Genomic DNA, 19,927 nt, shown 5'->3' with positions numbered 1-19,927 from the left:
TCTGTCTCCCTCCTCCCCCTCTCTGTCTCCCTCCTACCCCCTCTCTGTCTCTCCCCCTCTCTGTCCTCCTCCTCCCCCCCTCTGTCTCCCTCCTCCCCCTCTCTGTCTCCCTCCTCCCCCTCTCTGTCTCCCTCCTCCCCCTCTCTGTCTCCCTCCTCCCCCTCTCTGTCTCCCTCCTCCCCCTCTCTGTCTCCCTCCTCCCCTCTCTGTCTCCCTCCTCCCCCTCTCTGTCTCCCTCCTCCCCCTCTCTGTCTCCTCCTCCCCCTCTCTGTCTCCCTCCTCCCCCTCTCTGTCTCCCTCCTCCCCTCTCTGTCTCCCTCCTCCCCCTCTCTGTCTCCCTCCTCCCCCTCTCTGTCTCCCTCCTCCCCCTCTCTGTCTCCCTCCTCCCCTCTCTGTCTCTCCTCCTCCCCCTCTCTGTCTCTCTCCTCCCCCTCTCTGTCTCTCTTCCCCCTCTCTGTCTTCTCCCTCCCCCTCTCTGTCTCTCTCCTCCCCCTCTCTGTCTCTCCTCCCCCTCTCTGTCTCTCTCCTCCCCCTCTCTGTCTCTCTCCTCCCCTCTCTGTCTCTCTCCTCCCCCTCTCTGTCTCTCTCCTCCCCCTCTCTGTCTCTCTCCTCCCCCTCTCTGTCTCTCTCCTCCCCCTCTCTGTCTCTCTCCTCCCCCTCTCTGTCTCTCTCCTCCCCCTCTCTGTCTCTCTCCTCCCCCTCTCTGTCTCTCTCCTCCCCCTCTCTGTCTCTCTCCTCCCCCTCTCTGTCTCTCTCCCTCCCCCTCTCTGTCTCTCTCCTCCCCCTCTCTGTCTCTCTCCTCCCCCTCTCTGTCTCTCTCCTCCCCCTCTCTGTCTCTCTCCTCCCCCTCTCTGTCTCTCTCCTCCCCCTCTCTGTCTCTCTCCTCCCCCTCTCTGTCTCCTCCTCCCCCTCTCTGTCTCCCTCTTCCCCCTCTCTGTCTCCCTCTCCCCCTCTCTGTCTCTCTCCCCCTCTCTGTCTCCTCTTCCCCCTCTCTGTCTCTCTCTCCTCTTGCTCCTCTTCCCCTCTCTGTCTCTCTCTTCCCCTCTCTGTCTCTCTCTCCCCTCTCTGTCTCTTCTCTCTCTCCTCTCCCCTCTCTCTCTCTCTCTCTCTCCCCCTCTCTCTCTCTCTCTCTCTCTCTCTCTAGATCTCTCTCCCCCTCTCTGTCTCTCTCTCTCTCTCTCTCCCCCTCTCTGTCTCTCTCTCTCTCTCTCTCCCCCTCTCTGTCTCTCTCTCTCTCTCTCTCCCCCTCTCTGTCTCTCTCTCTCTCTCTCTCTCTCTCCCCCTCTCTGTCTCTCTCTCCCCCTCTCTGTCTCTCTCTCTCTCTCTCCCCCTCTCTGTCTCTGTCTCTCTCTCTCTCCCCCTCTCTGTCTCTCTCTCTCTCCCCCTCTCTGTCTGTCTCTCTCTCTCTCTCTCTCTCCCCCTCTCTGTCTCTCTCTCTCTCTCTCTCTCTCTCTCTCTCTCCCCCTCTCTCCGTCTCTCTCTCCGTCTCTTATATTTATATATATATATATATATATATATATACATATATTCTATCTATCTAGCTATCTATTCTCTCTCTCTCTCTCTCTCTCGCCCAATTTGCCCAGGAGTTGATTTTTTTTTTGGTGCTGCTTGTTTTTTTTCTTGACTATCTTAAAAAATCTCCATTCTGCACATTTAATTTGCGCCAGTGTAAGTGAGTTAGTTAGGATTTTTAAAAGTTTTTTTTTCCCAAAAGGGGGCGTTACCAGCCACCCACGCCCGTTTTGGCCAATTTGGACAGCTAATAGTTGCTCCAAACTAAGGCCAGTGTTTGTGGCCGCACAGAAAACCCTTGCAGAGAGTTAATAAATCAGCGCAGGTAGCCAGAGATGGGGGGAGGGGGTGAAGAGAAGTACAAAGGACCTTGCAAAGCACTAAACACCTTCACAACAACATTCAAGAGCATAAAGACCATCAATAATAATTATTTTTTTAAATAAATAAAACTTAAGTCCTACCTTCATATCAAAACTCTCCTCCTCCCCGCCCCCACCCAGCAAAGCACAACCATCAATAAATAAAAAATAAAACTCAAGTCCTACCTGGCCAGGGAAGTCAGCGGGCCGGGCCTACCGATGCAGGAGGCCACTCGGCTGGGGATAGGGGCGGGAGAACGCACCAGCTCAAACGCACTGGCAAACCCTTCGGCCAGGGCTAGGGGCGGGACAACGCACCGACTCTATCTTCGAAGGACTTCACTTCACTTCTCCGAGGACGGGACTTCTCCGAGGAACCTCCGGCTGGGGGCAGGAGCTACTGCGCATGCACGCAACCTCTAGTGCGCATGTGTTGAGTTGCCGGCACTGTTTTTCGTGTAGGGCCCCAGCTCTGCCCCCTAATGGACAGACCACGCCGTGCCAAGCCATGCGAGAGACCACAGAGCAGGGAGAATACAGATCTACATTTTTGGAGCAGAAAGTCGGCGCACCTCAGGTAAGTGCGCTGAAAAAAACCGAAGGGCCAAATTTGGGCCTATTAATTGGAAAGTCAATTGAATTGTATTTTATATTTAAGTGAATTTGGTGGCAAGTGAAAGTGTATTCACTTCTGATAGTGAATTTGTTATGCTTCATGACAACTTAACCACACAATTGCTTAATGCTTCAACTTGCTGCAAACCATATGAAATCATGTAGTTTTAATTCTTTATCAGGATTAATATTAAGTAATATCCATGCAAGTGACATAACTAGACTAATGAATGTTTTTGCGACTAAGTTTTTTTATTGCAATATGACCATAACATATAGTACATTAAAAAGAATGCAGATAGGGCATTGGGATTTATGTACCTGTAATTTTCTCACAAAGCCAGTTTCAGAACTTAACCAGACTGTCAGGAAAGTAGAAAATACCGATTGATTGTTAACATCAATTGCTTCTTCGGGCCTAACATTGGATTAGGCTTGGGAACAGAACATCAATAAACACTATCTTTTAGGCTGTTTAGTGACATGATTTAAGGCAGGAAAAAAACGAATGCAAATTCCTAGCTTAGCACAAAAAGATATTTTGTTCAGTTGTATGTGCATTTCAAGCAGCTTGTTTTTGGAATTTTTACAGATAGACAAGGAAATTGTGTTGCTGAGTGTCCTCAAAGAGCCTGTCAACCGTTCCATATTTGATTATGTGTTACGATCGAAGGACATAATGAGCCTTTATAGGCACTTGCACTTGCGGCAGAAAATCCGCAATGGTCTCAAGCTGGAATGCCCGTTCCCAGAGGATCCAATCATTGCCCAGCTGTTAAAGAAACTGCTTTCTCAGGTAATACTTAACGATGTTATGTGTGTTTAGAAAAATTAAAATCTAGAGAATCTCCCATTGCATTATTCACTGTTTGAAGATGTACTGAGGACAAGAATATTATACTATGTAAGGCACAAAGGGCTAGAAATTTGGCAGGTTTTCACATGTTTACTGCTGTAACATGTGAAGGTTAACATGGGAGGTAAACGTGGTGCGCAAAATTTAGTGCTGCGGCGGAAAATTCGCCAGCGGTTATGCACTGGTGGTAAGAAATAAATACCGCCTCCCTTTTTTTTCACCATTTTATGACTTAAATCGGCGTGCAATGCCCTGCTATCGATACCACCATTTTTACCGCCCACCAAAAAAAAGCCGTGAAAACGCAAGTCTTACCTGCTTGCACAGCGCTAACGATGCCATTTTGAAAAACGGAGCAGAAGTTCAGTGCATAAAAGGATTTTAAGAGAAGGCTGCGTTTTACACCGTGAGCTTTATATGAGTTCATAGTTTGTTTTTAAAGCTATTTGAGCATATTGGAGGACATTTTTAAAAAATGGGGACTATAATATCTCTGTCAATAATGCTGTGGCTGCTTTTTTCTATGCAGCATAAAACTGGAGGAAGACTTATTCAAGAGCATTATGAGCGTAATCAAAGGGCTCACAGATGTATGGGGATCTCCCACGAATTTACAGGGAACAGCGCTCATAGCTGCAGGTGTCTGAGGCACAGTGTGTTCTAAGGCTGCGCTTTCAAAAAGTAGTAGTCGCAGAGATATGGCAGCTCATAAAGGCAAACCTACATCCTACCAGCGGGAACAGGACTGCACTGCCCTTCGAGGTGAAGGTGACTGCGGCACTTGCCTTCTATGCCTCCTGCTCCTTTCATGCATCAGCACAGGACATATGCTGCATCTCCCAGTTCGCTACACATAGCTGCATTCACCAGGTGACTACTGCACTGTACATGTGCAGGATAGACTTTATAATGTTCCCAATGACCAGGGAAGCACAGAATGAGAGGGCTGTGGTTTTTCACAAATTGCTGGCTTCCCCAAGATTCAGGGTGCCATTGACTTTACACACATCTTTAAAAGAGCCAGAGGTTTTCCAAAACCGAAAGGGATTCCACTTGCTGAACGTACAGATCATCTGTGACCATACACAACGCATCATGGCAGTCATTGTCCAGTTTCCAGGGAGTATGCATGATACTTTTATCTTGTGTGAGACCACTGTCTCTGACCTGTTTGAGCGTCAGCCACAAGGCCAGAGCTGGATGCTGGGAGAGAAAAGTTACGGCTTCTCCACCTGGTTCATGACACCTCTCCGGAACCCTCAAAGACAGAAGCCGAGCATTGCTACAATAACAGCCATATAACCATACACAATATAGTCGAAAAGACAATTGGAGTGCTGAAGCAGCGCTTCTGATGCCTGGACCATTCTGGAGGGAGCCTGTAATATTCTGCTGAGCAGGTCGCTGAGTTCGTTGTGGTGTGCTGCATGCTACACACTTAGCATGAGGGGACAAGAATTGCCACTGGGGACTGCAGGACCACCTGAGGAGGAGGACCGGCGGAGGCGGCAGAGGAGGATGAGGAGGAGGTGTTGTTACAATGGAGATGCCATTTCACCCTTGGAGAAGCTTGGGGTATGGAAGGCCCGGCTTCTGAGTTGGAAGGCTCTTGTTCAGCCTCCCCACTCACAGATGCTGTCGGTCTGGGTGGTATGACACTGGGGACTGCAGTGCCAAATGTCGAGGCCATCAATTGCCATCAGAGACAGCCTTGGTGTTCTCCCAAATCACAGATTGTGCGGCGATATTGCCGGAAATGCCACCCGGGGCCTGGAGGAGCTCGCTAACGAGTTTGATGCTCTCCCTTGACAGTCCGACCATGTCCAGGTGTACGTCTGTCTGTCTTGCAGCAGACCGGCTTTGCCGACGTAACCTCTGCAGAGACGGCATACGGGGTTCTACCCTGGATGTGCATTGCTGCACACGACTTGGACCCACTTCCTTGGATGGGACAAAGCCTGTAAAAGTGGCTTCCTCTGAGAAACTTGTGGCCACAGCTAAAATACTTGCTGACTACATTGCCCCCTCCACCCCCACTGTTTCCTCCCCCCCCCCCCCCCCCCAGCAACATCTTGAGGATGTTGTTCCTCCTGTGGAGGGTCCTTAGCACGCCCCTCATCTTTGTCTTTGACCCACACACGATGGGCTGAGGTGGAGGCTTGCATCGGACACTGTGGCGCCTCAGAATCCTCATCTGCAAAATAGAAAACAACAGATAAGTGGTTAGCTGTAGGGTAGGGGGCAGAGCGACTTGAGTAAGGTCACATAGTGCAGGCTTATTTGAAGGACCACGACTACTGCATTATATGTCATCGAGAGACACCATCACATTACCCGAACCCGAGTTCACAGATACCACATCACATTACCCGAATCTGAGTCCACAGACATTACATGACATGACCCCAACCCAGCCCAGGGTTTTTGCAGGACTTGCCCTTAGTTCCAACCATGGGCTCAGCACCCGCATGGGTAGTTGATCTCCCGTGAGCACCGATTTAAGCCTGTCACGCTTTCCTCCAAGTCTGTCAAAGGATGTGTATTGGGTGGACCACCGCCTGTCCATTGCTGCTCGCGCCGATTGTGTGACGGCTTTTCCTGCAAAAATGAAAATAGAAATGGTTACCAGAGTGCCCTCTGCTCTTGTGGCCCACACACATAGCCATCAAAGCACTTGTACTATACTGTGTGCATTTATTACAGCTGTCTGTTTAATAGCCCTGGTAATTCCACGTGGTTCATGAGGAAGACATCGACCTGCAGAAACATCTTAAGATGTCAAAAAGCAGTCTTAATAATGTGTAACGATCATTCATGGCAAATAAGGTGCAACACTAAGCCTACCTACAACAACATGTATCAGATTTACAATTTAAGTAATCAACGAGTGCATGAATAAAAATATTACTTACTCTCACCACCCTGCAATGGTCATTCCACCTCTTCCGACATTGCTGGTAGTCCCTAGGAATATCATCCGCTGAGGACACCTCAGCAACAGCATTCCAAAATCTTCTTACAACGGGGAGGGATACCTCGACCCCTCCTGTTAAACTCCCCCCATCTACTCTTAATGGCTGCGATAAGAGCCTCATCGGTATCAAAACTAAATTTTCAACATGCTGCATGTTGTCTGTGTCTGAAAAATGTCTGAGAGCTGGGTGTACTGCGCACGTGCAGGCGCATCCCAACCCCTGACCAGAATCGCGGAGGGGGGGGAAATCGGAAAAATTAATTTGTCGAGGAAAAAAAAATTGCACATGCGCAGAAGGTCAGTTTTCTTCAGCTTGCTGAATTCGGCGCACAAATTCCGTCGTGTAAGACTGGATTTTACTACTACCGCCGGTCACCGTTTAGCGAATTTTGCGGCCTTCCGTCATAGTGGTATTCCGACGGTAAAAAGAAATCTAAATCCTCAAATACCGCCCAAAATACGATCATAGCGCTATTTTCCAAATTTCTAGCCCAATGTGTTATTTTTCTGCTAAGGTGGGACTGTGTGCTTTTAAGACCACAAGGTCTAGTGGTTAAGTAAAACAACGTCGGGTCAGTCTGAGTTTAATTGTTTGGTAAGGCAGCTTGGCAGATTGGATGGAAGTGTTTGTGAATTTTTACCTTGTCAGTATTGGGATTTCTTTATGTTTCTAAAGATTGTTTTGCATCGATAACAAATTATGATGTCTAGTGCATGGCAGGCCTGTGCTAGGTTATGGACGTGTATATGTATAATAATTCTGTGAAGATCAGATAAGTTGCTCATATTGCAGATATCCTGAGAATCATTAAAACTTGCATATGCTTCCCCCTCTGAAAAATAGTGCTCTTTATAATTTTTACACAATCTAGATATAAAATGTAGTCTTCTTTCAATAGCAAATTGATAATACCTCTTTCAGTCAAAAATTAGAATAAGCTTTCAAACCGATCTGGAGAGAAATAATTTAAATCCAAACATACATGATTTCTTCAGTCATTTTTTAAAAATATCTTATTTGTAAAAAAGATTGGTTTGATTGACGACTTTGTTTTGTTCTAGCAATTATTTTGTCTGAATATGGTTAATAACCAAAGACCCAAAACTTTTTTAAAAAACTGTCAGTTGCCTATCAGAATGCAGATATTTGACAGGGTTTACAATAGTTTATCAACCTAAAATTTTAAACAGCTTCTCACCAGACAGTTAATCAGATAAAATTAACTGTTCGCATGGAACAGAAAAGTATGAACTGGATACATTCATTTAAAGGAAAGGGGATACAAGGCTATTAGTTCCAGAATCACAGTAAGGAAGCTAATGTCATGTATTTGAAGGGTAGGCCAATGGTCTTCTGATTCCCAGAACATTGCTATGTTACCACTATATGCAATTTTCTTTTTTAGCTATATGGATTTATTTATTACTGTTTCTGGCCCACAGAAAACTCTAGTATCAACAGCATCAGAATAGGTTAGCACATTTTTTACTTTGTACTATAGTTTTAATTAACTCTTGCAGCAGCCAAAACATTAAGAACTTTATGTTATATCTATAATAGAAATTGTTCAACTGCATGCATTTTCCTGCCAACTTTTCCCATTACAAATCCCTGTGTCCACATTAATAATGGAAACTATCTGGGTTATCATGTCACACTGTAATTACAACCTCCCACCAATGGTGGCACTGTAGTGCATCTGCTCCATAGCCTGTGCTACAGAGAAACTGCAAGCAACTCTGCTTCCCAAATTGCTGTAAGTTTTGTTAATAAATAACATAAAATCACACTTATATAAAATAAGGACAGAATATATGGCATTAAAATGGAGATTGAATTATATCCACTTTTCCTGGTCCAGTTATTCCCTTAACCCTGCTGCACCTGAAGGCTATCTCTGAACTTCCAGCTGTTTCTGTACAGTGATTTGTCATGTGGCTCATTGTTTTAATGTAGGGGATGACTGAAGCAGATGAAGACAAGCTATTAGCTCTGAAGGATTTCATGCTAAAGTCAAACAAAGCTAAGGCCAATGTGGTGGACCAAAGCCACCTGAATGACAGCAGTCCGAGCGGTGTGATTGAATTGGCTGTTCTAGGAATCCCTGGAAGACACATTGAGCTTGTCAAGACAAAACAAGAAAATGATGATAAACGAGGTAGTCCTCTTTTTCTTGTTTGGTTATAATTGGGAGCAACAGAATTATGCAAATATGGAATGTATATAATAGAAAAATGCCCTGCTGCTGGAAAATTGAAAATGGGTGCAACTTTTTGGTGCAGAAGTAGGGAAAAAGTAGGTACATTTTAAGCCTTTGTACTGGTAATCATACTGATGCAGGTCCAATTTTTTTTGGTGCATAATCATGTAGACCAGGGATTTTTGCTTTGCAGGCCCTTCTCTCGTGTTATAAAAATTCCATGGACCCCCCCCCCCCTGTAACCCAACACAAGTATTTTTTCTGTTTAAAACATTTTTGGAGCGCCCCCTCCCACTCACCATATTACTGTTGCTGCTGTTATCCTGGGTACTGCAGAAAATACTGGTCCCCACACTCATTCCCCCCCCCCCCCCCCCCAGTCTCCCTCTTTTCCCCGCAATCCCCAACTCCCTCACTGACTGTTCCCAGCACATCAGCCGGTCCCAGTTCTCTGCTTAATTGTCAGTCAAACAGCCTTTTTTTCTGTATCTCCAATATTTTTATAACTATAGACAAAAGTGTACAATGAAAATGAAAATAAGTTTTTGAAGGTCTGTTTTTTTTTCTCCCAATTTTCTCGCAGCAGTGTTCAGATTAATGTTTTATTCCAGGCGACTTCAGGACAATCATGGAAAGTTGAAATCCTAACTGAAAGCCAATATTGGGTGCAAATAATCAGGTCTGCCTGTGATGCCCTCCTTGGTAGAGCAAGACTGCTAACACTCAAGGTATAGGCTAGCAGGTGAAGAATGAATGAGGTTAGACACCAAAGGGCAACCAGCACCCTTGTAACTATACTACAGTGTGAATTAACACTTTGAAGATACCAGGAGAGAAAATGGCGCCGGGGCAGGGGGGGGGAGGTGGTGGGGTAATCCTGATAGTTTCCTAGTATTGACATATTCCATTTATTCCACTCTTCTCCCTCCACGAAGACAGCAACTCACTGTTTGACCCCAGCAGCTCCTTTCCTCCTTGCAGCTGCTGCATATTTCCTTGCCCCTTTTAGATGATTGACAATCGGGACCGCGCGATTTTGTCCAAGAGGACAAAAAAGACATATCTGAAACGGAACCAACGTTTGTGTGTATGCGTGCGCTGAGCCGCCATTGGCTGATTACAATAACCGCAGAATACTTGAACTGAATGGGTACAGTTGCCACTGATGACGTATGGCAGTGAGGGGTGAAAGTAGAAGAGCAACTGCCCCAATTAACCCAGAGGAGGGGGGAACAACAACCCATGAAGCGTGACGTTAGGACAAGTGTGGGGGGGGATGAAATATATAGCGGGACATGGTGAGTGGAGGATGGAAAGTTCGAGCTGGGGGATCAACGCGCTCTCCCTTCTCAGCAAGCGGAGGCCTGGGCTCAGCCACAGCTGCCACAGTCATTGCACGGACGTTTGGGAGGGGGAAACAGAGGTCCGAGTCGGGCCCGGAGCCGCCCGTTTGCTCAGCTCAATTCCAACTTTAAACAGTGGTGTAATTTTCTTTTAATTTTTTTTAAATCCTAGAGGCTATTTACGGAGGACCCCTGATTGAGGACTCCTGATGTAGACAATACCATGGTAGCTTTCTTTTTCCTTGTAATAGTATAAAATAACAGTTAAAGTGATCATCAAGTTTCTCCTAGTGCTTTGATCAAAAAGTTACAGGCCCAGATTTTGCGTTAAAAATAACGGCGAGGCTGTCGGCGCTCACCGTTATTAAAGAGAAAGCGGACAGCAACATCCCGTGTCCGCGCATGCATAATTATACACGGAAATCAGGAAGTTGCTGTCCAAGTTGCCCTGCTCCTCTACAAGCTATGCTATCTCATCATGCATTAAAACACAGAAGAGTGTGAAATTGCAGTACTTACCCACTGGATACTCACTAAATATGCCGGGAATAGTTAGGGCTTGTTCATTCAAGTGTGAGTAAAGTAAGACTTAATTATTGTCAAACAAACTCTTTGGCACTGAAAATTAACTTTTACAAGTGTGGAGTCTCATTCCTTCAGATGTTAATTATTGTTGGGGATTTAAAAAAAAAAATGTTTTTTTTTTCTTTTTTCTTTGTATGTCTCCCTCAATCCCATTTTTATTTCCCTCCCTTTATTTCACTTTCTGTACATGATTTTACATTGAATTAAATATTCAATTTAGACTGTCTCAGTAAGGATTCTTCAATCTGATTGAAGAGCTATGCTCGCACAGGTCCCAGATCCCTGTAGAGGGTGCTGTGCTGAAATGGATCTCTAATGACTATAAATTGCCACACAAAAGCCCACAAAATGTCTGTGGGAAGGTGTAAGCGTAGTGAACAGCGAGCATCATTCGTTCACTGCTGACTGCAAAATCTGGGCAAGACTGGGGCTTGGAAATATATTTCACATTCTACCTGCTGAAAATGTGAATGATGGTTGGCACTAAAGTTTGTGTTCTGTCACCACTTTGTGGATAATAATGGTTTTCTAAAAGTGATGTTGGTATAAAATGCCACTCCAAACCCTTTCTTACATTTTCATCCATCCTTTTAAAACATTTACATATGTTAATACCCAATGAACACAGTTGATCTATGAGTAGGGATTGTACAATAAGTACACATGATTTTGCAATACTTAGACACTTGTGCAGGGAGAGCCTAGTTCATAAGACTGTGCATTACTTGTGAGCCATTGCACTACATCACTCAGAGTCATTGGCACAATTTATTTCTTGCTTAAAGCAATGATGCTTTGAAATTGAAACATCAATACACATTTGTTTTTGAGTACATTGGACATAAAGGAAAAACTACTATGCAAGGTAGACATATAACACTGAAATAGATTTCTTTGTAATTATGTATTGAATAATTGTGGCTTAGCATTAACTAAGTTTATCTTTTGGAATTTGGCTTCAGCAGAACCTTTGCATTTCTAGACTGATTTGGTGTTTTTAAAACAATTAGAACCTCTATACCTGGGTATAGGGATGAGCTCCCAACATACAATTATTATGTGCATTGAATTTCAGGAAAGGACTGTGAAATAGTAAATTGAGCAAATATATTGATATTTTCAAACAAGTCTCTGCCTTTCTGAAGGAGTTATCCTGATAACCTTTAACAAATAACTATTTAAAAAAATAAATTATTTTTGAATTTTAGATTTTGTAATGGCTGGACTTTAGCAATATCTGTTGGATTTTGTTAAATATGTTAACATGATCATTTCTGCCAGAATATATGTTTGACGGAAGCAGACTGACCTCATAGTAAAATAATTTGGTTCAAGTTCAGTCCAAGTTATGTCTTACAGACTTTTTACAATCCGAAGCTCCTAAATTGGAATACATCAAATTGTTATTAAACTGAGTAGGTGGAGAAAATCAAAAATTCTGGATAAAGTCCTGATAAGCTGTCAGCCTTTTTAGAACTATCAATTTGAAGTCCAGAATTTTCATAACTTGTCATTAGTTGACTAGATTTCAGAAAATAATTACATAACTGAACTCTATCTTCTCTTTTGGTATCCATTTTCAGCAAGAAGACATATGAAACAAGACTCAAATTTGAATGAAGAATGGAAGAGTATGTTTGGCTCTCTTGAGCCTTCAAATATTGTTCAACCTAAAGTCCTTGCAGCCCCTGGGGACCAAGAAAATGCCACTGGGAAAAATCTCCGATCAGAGTCTTCCCCTGGAATAATGATTGCCACCAACCCAGCCTTGCAACAGGTTAGTAGATAAATCATTACGCCTAAATTAATTTTTCTCATTCTTGTTTTCTGTTGGTGCTTTGTAGGGCACTGAGTTTTCATTTAATGAGGGCATTGGGTATTGTAATTGCTGGCTCTGGCAAACAGCCCATCAGTCGCCTGTCTTTGCATTTCTGAGCAGCTGACTGGGAGTCATCAAGAGAGCCTTGGAAGGATCCTGAGGCAAAAATATTGATGGTAGTGATGACTTTGACAGCCACTGTATGGCCACCAGTTCCAGAAGGCAGAAAATCTTCTTCTAGGAGGCTGCCATTAACTGACACGACATCCTACAGGTCTGTGAGCAACAGACTGCTGCTGGTGCTGTTGCTGGCCATAAGAACATAAGAAATGGGAGCAGGAGTAAGCCATTCGGCCCCTCGGGCCTGCTCCGCCATTCAGTAAGATCATGGCTAATCTGCTACCTCAACACTTTCCTGCACTATCCCCATATCTCTTGATTCCCTTAGTTTCCAAAAATCTATCCATCTCTATCTTGAATATACTCAACGACTGAGCCTCCACAGCCCTCTGGGGTAGAGAATTCCAAAGATTCACCACCCTTTAAGTAAAGAGATTTCCCCTCATCTCAGTCCTAAATGGCCATGCCCTTATTCTGAGACTGTGACTCTTGGTTCTAGACTCCCTGGCCAGGGGAAACATCTACCCTATCAAGCCCTGTTTTAAAAAAAAAAAAAAATGTGTACGTTTCAATGAGATCACCTCTCATTCTTCTAAACTCGAGAAAATATAGGCCTAGACTATTCAATCTCTCCTCATAGGACAATCCCCCATCCCAGCAATCAGTCTGGTGAACCTTTGTTGCACTCCCTCTATGGCAAGTATTTCCTTCCTTTGGTAAGGAGACCAAAACTGTACACCGTACTAAGACGTCTCAAATCCTTTTCTAATAAAGGCTAATGTACCATTTGCTTCCAGGATGTGAAAACATGAGAAGTGCGAGGAATTACAAACAAATAAGGCCAACATACCATTTGTTTCCCTAATTGCTTGCTGTACCTGCATGTTAACTTTCAATGATTTGTGTACAAGGATACCCAGGTCCCTCTGAACACTAACATTTCCCAATTTCTCACCATTTAAAAAAAAATACTCTGCTTTACTGTTTTTCCTACCAAAGTGAATAACTTCACATTTCTCCACATTGTATTCCACTTGTCATGTTCTTGCCCACTCACTTAGCCTGTCTATATCCCCTTGAAGCCTCTTTGCATCCTCCTCACAAGTTACATTCCCACCTAACTTTGTATCAGCAAACTTAGATGTATTACATTTGGTCCCTTCATCCAAATCATTGATATTGATGGTGAATTGCTGAGGCCCAAGCACTGATCCTTGCAGTACCCCAATAGTTACAGCCTACCAACCTGAAAATGACCTCTGTATTCCTACTCTCTGTTTTCTGCCTGTTAATCTCAATCCATGCAAGTATATTACCCCCAATCCCATGAGCCATAATTTTGTTTAATAACCTCTTCTATTGCACCCTAGTGAATGCCTTCTGAAAATACCAATGCACCATATCCACTGATTTTTCCCCCTTATCTATTCTGCTAGTTACAACCACAAAAAACTGTAACAGATTCCTCAAACATGATTTCCCTTTTATAAATCTGTGTTCACTCCGCCCAATTCTATAATTATTTTCTAAGTGCCCTGTTACTATGTCCTTAATAATAGATTCTGGCATTTTCCGTACGACTGATGTCAGGCTAACTGGTCTGTAGTTCCCTGTTTTCTCTCTCCCTCCTTAAATAGTGGAGTTATATTTGCTACCTTCCCATCTGCGGGATCAGTTGTAGAAGCTATGGAATTTTGGAAGATGACAACTAATGCATCCATTATCTCTCTATAGACACCGCTTTTTAAACACTAGGATGTAAGCCATCAGGTCTAGGGGATTTGTCGGCTTTTAAGTCCCATTAATTCTTCTAGTACTATTTTTTTACTAATACTCACTTCTTTCAGTTCCTCATTCTCACTAGACCCTTGGTTCTCCACTATTCCGGGAAGTTTTTGCGTTTCTTCCGTGAAGACAGACAAAGTATTGGTTTATTTTCTCTGTCATTCCCTTATTCCCTATTATAATTTCTCCCATCTCCGTCTGTAAGGGACCCATGTTTACTTTAGCTAATCTTTTCCTTTTTACATATCTATAGAAGCTTTTGCAGTCTGTTTTTATGTCTCTCGTTTACTCTTGTATTCCATTTTCTCTTTATCAATTTCTTGGTCCTCCTTTGCTGAATTCTAAAATCTTCCCAATCCTCAGGCTTACTATTTTTTTTAAGCGTTTACTAGAAGCCTTTTCCTTTAATCTAATACTATCTTTAATTTCTCTTGTTAGCCATGGTTGGATCATTTTCCCATGGTGTTTTTATCCTGAAAGGAATGTATATTCGTTGCGAATTATGAATTATTTCTCTATATGTTTGCCATTGCTTTTCTACTGTCATATCTTTTAATCTAGTTTCCCAACCCACATTAGCCAACTTGCCCCTCATACCTACATAGTTTGCTTTGTTCAGGTTTAGAACCCTAGTTTCGGACTTGACTATATCACTCTCAAACTCAACATAAAATTCTATCATATTATGATCACTGCTCCCCAGAAGCTACTTTACTGCAAGTTTGTTAATTAACCCCATCTCATTGCACAGTACTGGTTGAACCTCTTTTATCCGGGACTCCCTTATCTGACACCATTTCCGGGTGGCACATGTGCAGAACGCAGCCGGTCAAAATCCTACTCACCAATATAATGTTTCTCCTCGATCAGCTGCCTCCTCGTCGTCGCCCTGATGGAACTTCTGCAGCCATAGTCCTTCGGCCGGCCACTCATCTCCCACAGCGCTCCCTCCGGGGGATCAGGCCGACTCTTCTGGGCCCATCGAACTGCCGACTCTTCTGGGCTCGCCGACACATCGGGGCCCGCCGACTCTTCGGGGCCCACTCAGGCCACTGACGACCTCCCTTCCCACTCCCCCTCCCCACCGATGACCTCCGCTCATTCGGCAAAATCTCTCATCCGGCACAGGCCAGGTCCCAAGGGTGCCGGATAAGGAGGGAGGTTCAACCTGTACTAGCTCTAAAATAGCTAATTTCTCGTAGGTTCCTTGACGTACTGATCTAGAAAAATACCTTGAATGCATTCCATGAACTTTTTCTGCAAATTTGGTTTGCACAGTCTATATGAAAGTTAAAGTTTCCCATGATTACTGTATTACCCTTGTTACATGCATCTCTAATTTCCTGACTTCTACTATGCCCAACACTACAACCACTGTTCGGAGGCCTATAGACTACTCGCACTCTTTTTTCTGCTCCTTGTTTTTTAGCTTCACCCAAACTGATTCTACATTTTTTTTTCCGAGCCAAGATCTTTTCTCTCTACTGTTTTTATTCCCTCCTTTCTTATCAGGGCTACCACTTCCCCTTTTCCATTCTGCCTGTCTCTTCTAAAAGTCAAATATCCTGGAATATTTAGTTCACAACCTTGATCACTCTGCAACCACATCTCTGTAATGGCTATTAAATCCAGCCCATTTATTTCTATCTGTGCTATTCTATTTTGTTGTGACTGCTTCATGCATTAAGATACAGTACCTTTTGGCTTTAACTTTTTTCTATTTTTCCTTGATTAGTCACTAATGCCTTATTACCTTTATTAATCTTTCTGTCCCTTCCTGACCCAGTCTGCTTATCTTTACCCAGATCACTACTCTGTTCTACACCCTTGACATTTCTCTGACTACTTTTGAATTTACCCTTTCCTGAATCCTCCCAACCCCCTTCATTGGTTTAAAACCCTTTCTACCACCCTAGCTATTTTATTTGCCAGGACAATGGTTCCCGTCTGGTTTAAGTGGGGCCCATCCCCATGGGGCAGCTCCCTCTATCCCCAGTACTGGTGCAAGTACCCCATGAATTAAACCCCTGCCTCCCACACCACTCTTTGAGCCATGCATTTAACTTTCTAATCTGCTTATCACTATACCAGTTGGCGCGTGGCTCGGGTAACAATCCAGAAATTATTAACTGTGAAGTTCTGCATTTTGATTTTGACCCTAGCTCCTTAAACTCTCTCAGCAGAACCTATTCCTAGTCCTACCTGTGTCGTTGGTTCCTACACGGACCACGACAACTGGATCCTCCCCTTCCCACTCCCATGTTCTTCTCCAGCCACCAGGCAGGCATCACAACTGTTGGACCTCACGGTTGCAACTGCAGGGCACAGCATCTATCCCTCTGACTATACTGTCCCCTACCACTACCACATTCCTTTTCACTCACTTTTTTTTTTTTTTCCCCTCCCCACTTGAAATGGTCTCCTGCACCATGGTGCCATAGCCAGTTTGCTCATCCATCCTGCAGTCCTTGTTCTCATCCCAACAGGTAGAAAAGTATCTCATACCTGTTGTCAAAGTCCAGGGCCGAGGCTCTGCCATCACTACATCCTGTGTCCTCATACCTTCCTGACTTGTGGTCACACCCTCCTGTCCCTGACCATTGACAAACTCTAAAGTACTAAATCTAAGGGGTATGACTGCCTCCTGGAACAAAGTGTCCAGGTAACTCTCCCTCTTCTCCCTGATGTTCCGCTATGTCAGCATCTCAGACTCCAGCTCAACAACTCTGAGCCGAAGTTCCTCAAGCTGCAGACACTTACCGCAGATGTGATCGCTTGGGAACTCATCGGTTTCCACAAACTCCCACATGCTGCAGTTACGGCACACCACCTGTCCTGTCATGTCTATCTAAACTTCTTTATTTAATTATCTATTATTTTTAATCAATTATTTTAGTTTTATTAATGAATTGGGTTATCTAGTTAAGTTACTAATTCAGTAAAGTACCTGTAATAGCAAGTTACAGTTTCTTAGCTCTGAGTTTAACCCACTTCCCTAGCTTAGAGGCTAAAAAAAACTAATACTCACCAAACAATCACCTACCTGCTTCCTTGTGATGTCACTCTTTTTTTTTTCCTGTCATCTTGGTCCTCATCTGAGATCCAATCTCAGGCAGCATAAGCAGCACCCATCCTGATCTAATGAAGCAAACCTCCAAATGTAGAAAGTGACCTCTAACTTGTACAAAGTAACCCCTCGGCAAAAGTACTGTGAAGAAAGCAGCTGTGAGTACTGAGTATTTATTGGCATCTTTGCCTGATATTACTTCAGCCCTCTCAATTGCCGCTGTGTACTTGCCTTGGTTTCACTGGCGAGTTTCAGGAAGCCCAGGAAACCCATGGACCTGAAGTCAAAGTGAACAGTTTGTCGCTATCGTTATAATTGAGCGACTAGCATATGGAAATTGACAACCCGCCTCTCCCCAGGGTGTTGCACGCAGCCAGCCTAACAAGCTGGAGTGAAATGCGGGAGCCGGCGGGATGGAGTCAGCTTCCTGACGCGCTATGAGTTTCACTAGTTTTAACACCCCTGCCTGTACACAAACCCACGTGCTCTTCAAGATTAAAATGTTTCTGTACATCAAGGTTTCTAGAAATAGCAATGAGACATATGGCCAGTTAATCTATTTTAGTATTATTGGTTGAGGGATAAATGTTGGCCAGGACAGCAGAACTATCATGCTCTTCTTTGAATAGTGCCATGGGATCTTTTGCATCCACCGAAACAGGCAGACTGGGTCTCTTTAACATTATATCTGATGCTGCACTGAAGTGTCAGCTTAGATTTTGTGCTCAAGTCTCTGGAGTGAGGCTTGAATCCATGACCCTCTGACTCCGGTGAGAGTACTACCACATGGCTATAGCTGACGGTGATAGACCGAACCAATTCTCAGCCTTGCAAAAAAGAGGAGATCCTTTTGTAAAGATGTACTAAAACATCTGCTTTGTAAAACGAGCAAAGATTTCAGTTTATGTCATTTTGGAAGTTATTGCTTGGGTTATGCAGCAGCTGCTGTACTGCAGTAAATAGACAACACCCTGACCACAGGAAAATACTTTTTCACTCACCAACTGTTTTCTGTGAACTGTCATAATGTTTTAAACATATGTGATCCATACAGTCTGCTAATTGTGACGGTAGGAAAAATGTTAGACTTCTTAATGAACCTCATCTTGTCAATAGGAGAATATGCTCATGCTTGCAGTTACTGTAGAGGACAGCAGTCAAACCGACTTGTTTTTTTCTAGCATGGTGAAGTTTTTATAGAAGAATTATTGGGACAGAATTTGCTGTCAAAATAACAGCAAGGCAAATGGTGCTTGTTGTTTCTTATGGGTAAATGGTACAGCAACTTCAGGCTTGGAGCACATGCTCGGTTAAATGCAAATATCCAAACATTGCTACCTGTCTTGTGCTGCTCCGACGTTAGCTGTGCAGAAACAGCATCTCGCATTTGGCCTCCCTGTTTTTTTTTTGGAACTTGCTGTATTTGTCCATAAATTGACCAATAAACTCACCACAAAGTTAAGTCTTGTCATTACCAACGCAAGTATCCATTTAATAATGTGATATGTGTTAATGACTGCCAATCAACCGCTCTGGCACTGAAAATTAACTGTTACAAGTGTGGACCCTCATTCCTTCAGGTAGTAAATTGTTGTTGATTTTAAAATCGTCAATTTTTAAAAATTTACTTTTCTCTCTCTCTCTCTCTCTCTCTCTCTCTCTCTCTCTCAATCCAATCTTCCTTTACCTCTCTCTTTTTATTTCTCTTTCTCTACCTGATTTCACATTGAATTCACCGTCCTCTCAGTCCTTCCTGTGTTTATTTCCCAATCCTTAAATCTCATTGGTTAAGTAAATACCTTGTTCCCTCAGGTCCTAGATGTTTGTTTCGCTCGCTGCGCTGTTAGCAGCACACACTTTCAGCAACTTTGCAAACATTTTTTTGAGCTGAAGGGTGCAGGGGCAAGTCTAACTAACGGCAGACCATTAGATGCCCTGCGACAGAAAATTGTGCCCAGTAATCTAAATTCATACTTAATTATATTGACTTTTTAAAAAAATATCTATTTTGAATTTAAAAAATTTCTATTAATAACCATGTGATTCCTATGTTTCTCAGACAGATGTTTCTAATTAGGTTTATTGGGCCATAATTTGCTGTAGGAGTGAATCTAGCGGCATCGACCATTAAGTTAGACTTGCCCTTTCATGTGTGGGTTTTTACATTTTTTGCGAGACAAGTTGCTGAAAGTGTGAACTGATAACATCGCAGCAAGGGAGGCAGGACATCTGGGATCTGAGTGAACTGGGCAAGCAACTGTATCTCCACAACCAATCAGATTGAAGGATTGTGAAATTAACAGCGCATGGACTGAGAAGGAAGTGTTCTTTTTTAAAATTCATTCATGGGATATGGACATCGCTGGCAAGGCCAGCATTTATTGCCCATCCCTAATTGCCCTTGAGAAGGTGGTGGTGGCTGCAGTCCGTGTGGTGAAGGTACTCCCACAGTGCTGTAAGGGAGGGAGTTCCAGGATTTTGTCCAGCGACGATGAAGGGACGGCGTTATACTTCCAAGCCAGGATGCTGTGTGACTTGGAGGGAAACTTGGAGATGGTGGTGTTCCCGTGCGCCTGCTGCTCTTGTCCTTCTAGGTGGTAGATTGCGGGTTTGGGAAGTGCTTCCGAAGAAACCTTGGCAGCAGTGCATCTTGTAGATAGTACACACTGCAACCACGGTATA

At 43.8% G+C, this 19,927-nt stretch overlaps 1 protein-coding gene across 2 annotated transcripts in view; it reads left to right on the top strand.

The window, feature by feature from the left end:
• The window catches only part of pik3r4 (phosphoinositide-3-kinase, regulatory subunit 4), a 110,152-nt gene that overhangs the window by 50,734 nt on the left and 39,491 nt on the right, over positions 1–19,927 (top strand). For both annotated transcript variants that reach the window (XM_070880550.1, XM_070880549.1), the window contains exons 8-10: positions 3,088–3,291; positions 8,283–8,484; positions 12,038–12,231. In XM_070880550.1, coding sequence (XP_070736651.1) covers positions 3,088–3,291; positions 8,283–8,484; positions 12,038–12,231 — 600 coding nt within the window. The remainder of the gene's footprint in view (positions 1–3,087; positions 3,292–8,282; positions 8,485–12,037; positions 12,232–19,927) is intronic.

This window comes from Pristiophorus japonicus, chromosome 5 (genome assembly GCF_044704955.1).
Source record: "Pristiophorus japonicus isolate sPriJap1 chromosome 5, sPriJap1.hap1, whole genome shotgun sequence".
Classification (NCBI taxonomy): domain Eukaryota; kingdom Metazoa; phylum Chordata; class Chondrichthyes; family Pristiophoridae; genus Pristiophorus; species Pristiophorus japonicus.
The sequence above is the reverse complement of the archived record's forward strand: the minus strand, read 5'-3'. Positions and strand labels throughout refer to the sequence as shown.